The sequence below is a fragment of the Sinocyclocheilus anshuiensis genome, unplaced genomic scaffold, assembly GCF_001515605.1.
Source record: "Sinocyclocheilus anshuiensis isolate Anshui unplaced genomic scaffold, SAMN03320099.WGS_v1.1 scaffold208, whole genome shotgun sequence".
Classification (NCBI taxonomy): Eukaryota; Metazoa; Chordata; class Actinopteri; order Cypriniformes; family Cyprinidae; genus Sinocyclocheilus; species Sinocyclocheilus anshuiensis.
In genome coordinates this window covers 337,654-349,012 of record NW_015557186.1, presented here as the reverse complement: position 1 = coordinate 349,012, position 11,359 = coordinate 337,654, and the positions used below count along the sequence as shown (strand labels likewise).

The 11,359-nt window shown below is 36.1% G+C and overlaps 2 protein-coding genes across 2 annotated transcripts in view; one reads left to right on the top strand and one right to left on the bottom strand.

Moving 5' to 3' along the window:
• LOC107678765 (formin-1-like) overlaps positions 1-4,386 on the bottom strand; it is a 28,239-nt gene extending 23,853 nt beyond the window's left edge. Inside the window, exons 1-2 of the mRNA XM_016474152.1 lie at positions 4,329-4,386; positions 1,355-2,776 (exon numbers count right to left, since the gene is read on the bottom strand). Of these exons, the coding sequence (XP_016329638.1) occupies positions 1,355-2,657 (1,303 nt within the window). The 5' untranslated portion in view covers positions 2,658-2,776; positions 4,329-4,386. The remainder of the gene's footprint in view (positions 1-1,354; positions 2,777-4,328) is intronic.
• Positions 4,387-8,372: 3,986 nt separating this feature from the next.
• LOC107678700 (ryanodine receptor 3) overlaps positions 8,373-11,359 on the top strand; it is a 196,980-nt gene continuing 193,993 nt past the window's right edge. The window contains exon 1 of the mRNA XM_016474072.1: positions 8,373-8,471. Coding sequence (XP_016329558.1) covers positions 8,421-8,471 — 51 coding nt within the window. The 5' untranslated portion in view covers positions 8,373-8,420. The remainder of the gene's footprint in view (positions 8,472-11,359) is intronic.

Below are 11,359 nucleotides of genomic sequence, written 5' to 3'. Positions count from 1 at the left end.
TCTTTGTGGGTACATTTTTTCCCCATAATGTATGTTTTTCCTGAATACACACACACACACACACACACACAGAAAATGTAATAATGGCTCTCTGGGAAAGAGGGCTGGGAGGCCGAAATTCTTGTCCTGTGTCACATGACAAGCCTGAGAAATCAGTATCAACCTGAACAACTGAGATTACTAGTTTGATTTCTCAAGCACATTTCCCAAATAAATAATTTAGGTTATAAAAACATTGTGGGAACGTTGTTTTGAAATGTTTCTAAAACATTGAAATGTCCAGTTTTCTTGTTGTGATTATAACGCTATTGAAAGGTTACAAAAACATTTGTCACGAAGTTCTACTTACTTTATTTTCACCCAAAATATAATGTTATTTGTTTATTAAGTATGTTAAAATGTCCAGTTTTCTTGTCATGATTAGAATGTTATTTAAAGACGACTAAAACATTTCTTAAACATTTTACTAAATTTTGTTTTTACCCAAAATATAACGTTATTGGAACATTCATAATAAATATTCTAAGAACGTTAAAATGTCCACTTTTCTTGTTATTATAAGAACGTTATTTAAAAGCAAATTAAATGTTTCTTAAAAGTTCTACTAAATTAAATTTTTACCCAAAATATAACATTTGAACATTTAATTTTAATACTCTAAGATGCCCAGTTTTCTTTAGAACGTTATTTAAAGGTTACAAAAACGTTTCTTAAACGTTCTACTTCATTTTATTTTTTCTCAAAAATATAACGTTATTTGGATGTTTATTTTTAATATTTTAAAAACATTAAAATCCCCAGTTTTCTTATCGTGATTAGAACGTTATTTAAAAGTTACAAAAACATTTCTTACAACATTTTATTAATTTATTTTCACCCAAAATATAACGTTATTTGAACATTTATTTTTAACATTCTAAGAATGTTAAAATCCCCATTCATCTTGTTGTGACCAAATCGTTATTCAAAGGTGACTAAAACATTTCTTTAGCTTTCTAAATTTTATTTTAACCTCAAAATATAATATTCTAAGGACATTAAAATGCCCAGTTTTCTTGTCGTGATTAGAACGTTGTTTAAAGGTTACAAAACCGTTTCCTAAATGTTCTGGTAAGTTTTTATCAAATTATAACGTTATTTTAATGCTATTTAAAGGTTACAAAAAATGTTTCTTAGAACGTTCAAGTACAAATAACATCATAAAGACGTTCCGAACTTGTTGATTATTATGAGAACGTATATAAAATCCTAATAAAGTTAAGAATGTTTTGTCCTAACGTTTACATAACATCAGTGAAGGTTGCGAGAACATTCCCTGTTACAGTAGCTGGGTGTCTTCTTTAGTTTGAACTACCTGAGGTCTTGTCACTCGATGCACTGGCTCCGTTCACGTTGAAATGATTGCTGAGGTTCAGGTCAAGACGTGTGACCGTCCGACGGTTGCCGTTTTTGTCGATGACCTCCGTGGCGACTTTGGGCTCGTCTCTCAAGGAGCGTTTATTTCCATCATCATCCTCCTCAGGCAGCAACACAATGCGGTGGTTCATTTGGGGACTCGGAAGTTGCGAAGACAGAGGTGATAAGACAGGAGACATGCTCTGGAGACTGTTGGCAGGAGGATAAGACATGTTGAAGAGCCCAGAGAGAGAGCTTGATGTGGGGCTTCTGGTCCAGGGATGAAGCTTAGAGCTTCTAGAGTTGAGGGTTTTCTCGTTGTTCACCTGAGTAAAGAGCTTGATCTCTTCTTGTCCATCTTGCTGGTTGTGGCTCTGATCCACATCCAAACTGGAATGAGATCCGGGTTCCTGGTTGTGTTTTGTGGCCACCTCATCACCTCTCACGTCCCTTTGGTTGACTTCCAAACTTCCGAAGGTTGATTGGCCTTGTTGGTTTCCCTCGGTATTCCCAACGGCCATTAGCTCCCGTAGGACACATCCACGTTGGTTTCCCAAGGGCTTCTCGTACTCCAAAGTTAGTTCAAACTCCGACAGCTCGGTACAAAGATCCATTTCGCACTCAAACGAACGAGGCTCTTCCATAAAATCCCAGCCGTCGTGGGTGATCTGGAAGTGTTCCTCCATTGGAAGAAGAGGCTCGCTGGAGATGCTGACATAAGAGCCTGATCCTGGAGTATCCCGGCCACGGATGGAGACCGGAGTTCCGGGAGCCTTTGGGGAAAACTCAGACGCTCCACTCTGCACCTTCTTCTTTATCCTACTCTGCAAGAACTCTTCAGTGCTGTCCATCTTCTTAGAACCCAGTTTCTTCAGCTTACGAACTCTAGAGGCTGCTCTCTTATGCTCCGCGGGCGGAGATATAGTGAAGTTACTGCTGCTAACATCATGTCCTTCCAGGAGCTTCCCGTCCTGGTTTCCCATCTTAATCCTGTCTGCGCAGTCGCTGCATAAAGACAGGAGGTCCGTCAGCAGCTGATGGTGTTCTGCGGCGAGCCAGTGAAGCTGCGCGACCGCTCCTTTTGTCGCCTCGCAGTAATACTGGCCTCTTTGTTTAGTGTCTTCATCCCCAGGCTGGACTTCACGAGGGGTTTGGCCAGCTCGTAGGAAACCTCGGGACTTCCTCGTTGGGAAGTAGAGACTAATGAAGCACAGCTCCTGGATGGGTTTGTACAGACGCAGCACGGTGTGCGTGCCTTCCATTACGGGGCCCGTTTTTAATGAATCACACTCCTAAATTAAGTCGGTAGTTGTCTCGTGGGTCGTGTCTCGCCCGGGGTGGACTGACACGGCGGGCGTTCATCATCGGGGCGATCGAAGGCCTGTCAAAATGACGGAGGCTTTTAGTGCAACATCTGTTTTAAGATGCATGTAGAATTGCAAATATACAACAGATTTGTATCTAAGAAACTGATCAACACGTGAAGTGTTACATAGATACAGAGCTTTAAAATCCACGACAAAATCAAGCTTTATTGATTAAAAGCAATTAAAATCAGGCTTTAAAGTTAATAACAAATATCAAATTTGGTTTGCACACTGAATTCTTTAAAAAAGACAAACAAGCAAAAAAGGCAATGCATACACTGTAAAAAAAAAACATTTTTATTTGGAGTACATATGTGACCCTGGAGCACAAAACCAGTCATAAGGGTCAATTTTTCGAAATTGAGATTTATACATCATCTGAAGCTAAATAAATAATCTTTCCATTGATGTATGGTTTGTTAGGATAAGGCACTATTTGGCTGAGATACAACTATTTGAAAATCTGGAATCTGAGGGTGCAAAAAAATCTAAATATTGAGAAAATCATCTTTAAAGTTGTCCAAATGAAGTTCTTAGCAATGCATATTACTAATCAAACATTAAGTTTTGATATATTTACGGTAGGAAACTTACAAAATATCTTCATGGAACATGATCTTTACTTAATATCCTAATGATTTTTGGCATAAAAGAAAAATGTATAATTTTGACCCATGCAATGTATTGTTGGCTATTGCTACAAATATACCCCAGCGACTTAACACTGCTTTTGTGCTGCAGGCTCACATTTTATAAGAAAATACTATTTTAGTCTTGCTACTTCATGTTTAATTATATGTGTTAATTGCTGATTCTTTGTGAAATTTACTAGCAATTTCTGAGTGAAAATGAATTCTACACCTATTTATTTTTTCAGAGTATAAAATTAAAAGTAACTTTTAAAAGCATGTATTGCTATAATCAACAGAATTATCTTGTAATATTCCATGCATCATAGCTGGGGTCTTGCGAATCTTTGCCAGACATTTTTACAGGCCAGAAAATAAACTGTGGAGATGCTTTGGCAAAAATATCCATGAATGCACGACTAACAGTGGGTCTATTGATAATGTCATTCGGTACGTTTTATTCTGCTAAAGCCTTTGAATTGTATGCATAATTATTTAAATAAGCAGTTGAGTGAGTAAAGCACCCTTCATCATGAGCATCATAATAATCAACCATCACACACACACACACACACAATAATCACACTTTAAAATGAACTGAGCTCATACAGAAGCTGCAGTGAATGTCCCTTTAAAACATGACATGACAGTTCAGCAGTGATCAAACCCAAACAAATCAGCATCTTATATTGGTGCATTATATTATAAAACAGGTGCATTGCACTGTGGCACTGAATAACCTGCACTATACTGAGCATCATTTATTATGCAGAAAGTTATTTTTGCACTGCTGCATCATTGATGCTTTAAACATTCACTGCACATTTACACACAGTACACATTTAATGTTGCTAAAATATGATTATGGCCAATGCATTTGCATGCTCTTTGATTTTAATAATCGTGTGTTATATGAAGTTAATCGTGCTAAACTCACCCATCTGAGGTGCATGACGGATCCGCGTCTCTCTCTCTCGGAATAAAGTGCGTTCTGGAGGACAGCGCTCTCAGTCTGTGATTGACAGCTGCGCAGACCAGTCAGAGTCGGCAGCGTTTGTATCCGCGGCTGTGATTGGTTAGCTTCAAGGTGGCCCCGCCCCCATCAGAAGCGTGTCATGAAGCAAAGCAGCAGTGCTGCAGAATGTCAGAAAGACAGCAGTATTGACTTAAAGAGGACAGAAGACAAATCTATCTATCTATCTATCTATCTAAGAATTACATAAACGAATAAACATCCCCACAAGGATAGCAAAACTTGAAACATTATATATGAATATTAATAGCCTACATACAAATATAAACCAGCTATCAAGGACTTGCCTTGCAGTGTTTAAAGATCCAGTCCTGTGTAAACACACGATGGGTTTATTGTAGTAACAGTAACTATAGTAACTGTATCTCGTGTAAAACTAAAGCTTCAGTTCAATCTCTGACTTTCAAAAGAAAACAATACATATACAGTACACACTGCTGTTCAAACGTTTGGCATCAGTAAGATTTCTAATGTGTTTTAAAGAAGTCTCTTCTGTTCATCAAGGATGCATTTATTTGATCAGAAATTCAGAAAAAAACTAATATTGTGAAATATTATTGCATTTTAAAATAATGGTTTTCTATTGTAATATGCTTTAAAATCTAATTTATTTCTGTGATGCAGCGCTGAATTTAAATAGAAATATGATGCTAAAAATACAGCTTTGATCACAGAAATAAATTAGAGTTTAACAGATATTCACATAGAAAACAGCTGTTTTACATTATAATAATATTTCACAATATTACTGTTTTTTTCTGCATTTCTGATCAAATAAATGCAGCCTTGGTGAGCAGAAGAGACTTCTTTAAAACACATTACAAGTCTTTAACACATTACAGATCCCAAACTTTTATTTGGGAACATTTTAGCTGGAATAATTATAATAATATTCATAATTATATAGGTTGAGTTTGATAACTGAAAGAAAAAAAACATAATGGTTTGCTAATATTATGAATACATTTTTAAAAATATGTTTATAATGACCAAACAATAATTAAAAATAATTTCAATTACAGTAATTTAACGATGAATAAATATGGTCACTTGAAGTAATTCCATTTAAAAAAATAAAACTGAATTAGCTGAGCAACAGGAATACATAATGCATAATTCTATTTCTATTATTTATTTCTATTTCTATGTATTTGATGTTCTTTCACAGTCACACCACTAGGATGCAGCACAGGATCACAAATCTTCAGCGATTCATGACCATCTGCATTGGCCTATGCTTATATTTTAAATTAAATTATTTAACAGTAAATTTCCCAATAAGCTGCCACTAATTTATTGAATTAATTTATACAATTAAAATTACGTAAGATATCTCATTTTGAGCAAAACAAGATATAAAGTACAATAATAACATGAAACCAACAAGAAACAAGCAACACTAAATTCTTTCACATCAGAAAAAAATAAAGATTTCTAATAATAAGAAGAAAAATAAAAATCTTCCTGTTCTTTGCATTTCTCCTCTGCTCTAGCTGACTTCCTAACCTAGCTTTCTAATAAACCTGGATGATTTTAGGTCGCTTCAGAAATAGAATAAAAGCATCTGCTAAATACATAAATGTAAATCCTTCCATCCATCCATTCTTCAAACCGATTATCCTCTTTAGGGTCTTGGGATGCATGTAAATGTAATATTTCATGTTTGCAGGTTAAAAGAGCAAGACTCGTTTTGAAGCAGAACTGCAACTGAACCTGAAGGGTCACATTTGCTGAGAGGTCACTACAGGCTGGGTGAAAAAAATCAATGCTATTGATTAATGCATTTTGCAATGCTTTCTTTAAAATCCATCACTTTGACAATTTGACATTTCAAATTATTTCTACTTCCCTGCATTCTGGGCTGTATTTGTTTCTGTAGAAATAATTTGCTGTTGATCTGCCCATTGTGAGTCTGACATCATTGTGTGTGTGTGTGTGTGTGTGTGTGTGTGTGTGTGTGTCTGTGTGTGTGTTTGACCTTGAAAACAGCAGCAGGCTCAGTACAGCGTCCCAGTTATCTACTTTACTCACTTCATGAAGAGCCAAAGTCATTTAGCAGAAGATACTTGCGCTTAGCTCTCATAGTTCAGGGAGACTGGGGCTAGTTGTCACAAAATCTGTATGGTTAGAGACAATGTGCACTCACACAAATGCTTGTTTTCTGTAGCCATACAATTAAATAACTCCATAATATGACAACAAAATGTGTTGAATTAACTGCATCTTAAGGTCAGTTCACACTGTTTTGTTTTGAGTCAGTGTGTTCATCAATCTATCAATGTAAATATCATTTTTTAAAAACATGCAACACGCAATATTTTTTTATTTAATACTATAATAATGATAATATATATTCTTCATAAAGATGCAATAAACACGAAAAGTGCCAGAAATACAGAGTTCAAAGGTTTGCTCTTCAGTTATGTTCACCTGTGTATTTTTTTATTGTAGAAATGATTGAACATTACAATCAATTTAAACAATTGAGTCCACAAACACAAGAAAGGAAACAAAAAACAATCTCAATCTTTAAGACAGCATTTAAGAGAAGAGAGAAAGAATAAATACATAAATAAAGTAATAATAATAATAATAAAAGAAAAAAACATAATATAAACAACTAAACAATAGTTCAAATTATCTTCCATAGGACAAAATCAAGGACTACAGGGAAAAAAAAATATTTTTCTCATTCTTTTTGTTATTAATTTGCATTAGAGACTCTTTCAAAGATTCAATTTCTAATAAAAATAAATAATATTTTGATATGCATTTCGCCCATTTTTGTTTATGAATGTAATATTTACCTTGCAAAAGGTAAAAGTTAATGACGTACTCAGTTATTTTTCTTTAGTGTGAATAAGTGCACATAACATGATATTTCAAAGAGAGCATGTAGTTAACATTTCTTTGAACAAATAAAAAGGCAACATCAGACCAAAATCTAAAACAAGTCTTCCTCGTGTGCGTTACAGAAAATGCAATTATTGTCAAAGTCCATGAATCTAGAAAGAGCTATGGGTGCATTTTGTGAAGTATTTTGAAATGTAACTCTTTAACTTTGTTCAAAATAGAACATTTGTAAACATTTGACCAGGCTGCTTTCCAATTCATATCAGAAATGTTTGCATTCCAAAATAGTTTTCCTCTAGGGGAGATTTTATGATTTGATTGAAAAATCTGTAGGTAAATATTTCAATACCATCAACTATTAACTCTGGAAGTATCCTTTCATTGCTTCCAAAAGTGAATGTTTTCACCTGTGTATTTTATTAGTATGTTTGTAAACAGTACAGAGATTACATTAATAGCACTTTGTATATACAAAATGTGTCAACATGTATCAATATCATCTAAAAATAAGAAAAAAGTTAACGATTGGTTAGAAATATAACAATGGAGAAATAAGAAAAGCTGAGATAAGAAGAAGAAAAACAATTAAACCATGAGGGTAAGATATAATTTATGCATCAGTTAGACTGTACAAATTAAAAATCATTACACAGTCGTTTTCCTTGCGTTCTTATTCACTGAAGATGAAATAGCATTTAAACTCTTTGAAAAGCAAGAAAAATTGGTTTGTTGTTAGTGAACTTACATTTATGGATATAAAAATTGCCAAGAAAATAAATAAAATGTATAACAAAGCAACCTTTGTTTTTTTTAGGATCAGAGTCAAAGCATCTGAAAATAATGTCTTTTATTTTTTATAAATGTGTCAATATTTTTCCATAGTTGTTCAGTTTAAAAACATGACCAAAAGAAAGGAAACACAGTTTCTGTGAGAACATGGCAAAATGAGCATCTTGTATCAATATTAGTTTTATATTTAGTCATCATATATTTATGAATATTAATATGCGCCAGGCGTGACGTCAGATATGAACACCCCCCTCCAATGCGGTTGAACTGGTAGCGCGTGCGCACTCACTCACGCTCACTCGCGGAGAGCGCGCGGCGCGTCTGTATGGCTGCGGCGGACTGAAGGAGAGCATCATGGCTGAAGGCGGAGGAGACGCGGAGGATGAGATTCAGTTTCTGCGCACGGTGAGGCTGCGGGCTTTCTCTGATCCGTGCGTTTATGAAACAATCATCCGCGCGAATCGCGTCCCTAGACGCCTCGCACCGCGCCGCGGCTTCTGTATCGCGCGGCGGCGTTCAGGCAGAGATTCGCTTGATTATCACCCTGGTGATCCCGTGGGGTGTTTAATGGATGATGAACGCGAATGCGAGATTTTTCTCTGTGATCTTGTTGAATTTTGACACATTATTAAGCTAATTTACAGTCGAATGAATGGATTATCAGAGGTGCTCAATGTCATTAGTTAAGATAAGTTTCATTTCATTCAAGAAAGCTGGTGTGTAGTGTTAGACATTGAGGTTTTTATGTGGTTATTTTGTATGCACACGTTTACATATCTTTGTATGTGTTTATATATATATATATACACTGTAACGAATTACAGTTGCCAGTTTATTTTGTATCCAGATAATGTAACGCTGTTACATGTATACCATTACTCACCAACCGGTTTATATATATATATATGTGTATATGTGTGTTTGAACGTTCATATATGCGTGAGGAGATAAAAGATTAATTTTTGATTAACCAATGTATTGATCATGAATCAATCGGTTCAAATCTCTTGTCATATGTATATATATATATGTGTGACCCTGCAGCACAAAAGCAGTCTTAAGTCGCTGGGGTATATTTGTAGCAATAGCCAACAATACATTGTATGGGTCAAAATTATAATTTTTCTTTTATGCCAAAAATCATTAGGATATTAAGTAAAGATCATGTTCCATGAAGATATTTTGTAAATTTCCTACTGTAAATATCAAAACTTAATTTTTGATTAGTAATATGCATTGCTAAGAACTTCATTTGAACAACTTTAAAGATGATTTTCTCAATATTTAGATTTTTTTGCACCCTCAGATTCCAGATTTTCAAATAGTTGTATCTCAGCTAAATATTGTCCTATCCTAACAAACCATACATCAATGGAAAGATTATTTATTCAGCTTCAGATGATGTATAAATCTCAATTTCGAGAAATTGACCCTTATGACCCTTTGTGCTCCAGGGTCACATATAAGTATGTGAGCATGTGTCTATATATATATATATATATATCAGACATCCAAACAGTATAAAACAGACTTTATTAGTAATATTTGTTTGTTTTATTTGAATAGATGCACATGAAATGATTGTAAAATAGATCCAATGTTTGAACATGTGAACTTCTTTCTTACACACACACACTTTAGGATGTTATATAGTGGCACATGGCTTATTAATATTTATTTGCGCATCAGATTCTGTTTAAGCACTATATTCCGGTTGCGGCCATAATCCGAATATGATGTTTATATAGCCTTCCTGTCGTTCAAACAGAAGATCACAGCGCTAACGATGCCAAAGGTCGTGGGTTCGGTTCCCACGGAAACCATGAATATAAGCATAACACTAAATGTAAACCTAGAATGCAGTGCAAGTCTTTTCAGATAAAAGTGTCTGTCAAATGCACAAATGCGTATGTAATATGCATGAGAATATTCCTACGTATATGGTTGCTGTAAGTTTGCTGGTCTACGCATGCATGTTTCCTTTCCTGCAGATTTCAGATGCTGCCGTTTTTTTTTTTAGTTTTATTACTACTTATTCACAATTATCTAATTAGGACTCAACACTTCTCACCTTCTGAAATAATCTCAGAATACTGTCAAATTGTGCTGACATGATTCAATACTAGTCGGAATATTGCCAAATTCAGATTATTATGGGAATATTGATGAGTATTGTGTGTGGTTTGACTGTGTTGTGTTTGTTTTTGTGTTGTGATGGATTCAGAGTCTGTTTCACTGCAGCTTTCAGCACACAGCTGTCTCTCTCTCTCTCTCTGTCTCTGTCTCTCTGTCTCTCTCTCTCTCTCTCTCTCTCTCTCTCTCTCTCTCTCTCTCTCTCTCTCTCTCTCTCTCTGTTATATTCCCCGTCTCTCTGTTCCTGTTCATGAACTCTTCACAGCTCAGTCAGTCTGTCTCATGCAGCACATTTCTATGGTCATGTCTGCTCATATCTACAGTTTTATTCAGTAAATGTGTATTATAGTGAGCTTTGGTTTAGCAATGATGATGCCGCTCTTCATCTTGTCATGCATGATGATCAATCATAATGCATGTTGATTATATTTCGTCGTCAGCTCTGAATTGTCGTCACGTGTTCAGTATGAGTGAATCTCTTGAAGCTTGATGTTATACTTGATGTTATGCATGAGACTGTGTGTGTGCGCGAGACTGAGTGTGTGTGCATCCGTACGTCTGAGTGTGTGCATGTGCGTGCACATTTGTGAGACTGTGCGTGTGCGCATGCATGAGACTAAGAGTGTGTGTGCACGAGTGTCTGTGAGTGGTGTTCGTTCGCGAGTGTGTGTGTTGTGCAGTGCAGCATCAGGCTGCTGCAGTAAAGTGTGTGCGTGTGTGAGAGTGAGTGCTTGTGCACATGCATGAGACTGTGTGTGTGTGTGTTTGTGTGCACGTGTGTGTGTGTGCATTTGTGTGTATGCACGTTTGTGAAACTGAGTGAGTGTGCATGTGCATGTTTTGTATGTGCATGTGTGAGACTGTGTGTGTGCATTTGTGTGTGTTTGTCAGTCTGTGTGTGTTGTGCAGTGCAGCATCAGGCTGCAGCAAAGTGTGTGTGTGTGTGCGCGAGACTGAGTGTGTGCGTGTGCACGAGACTGTAAGAGTGTGTGTGTGTGTGCACGCGAGCGTGCATCTGTGAGTGTGCATGTTTTGTGTGTGTGTGCGTGAGACTGTTAGTGTTCATTCGTGAGTGTGTTTGTGTATGCGTGCACATTTGTGTTGCATGTGTGAGACTGTGTGTGCGCTTTTGTGTGTGTTTGTCTGTGTGTGTTGTGCAG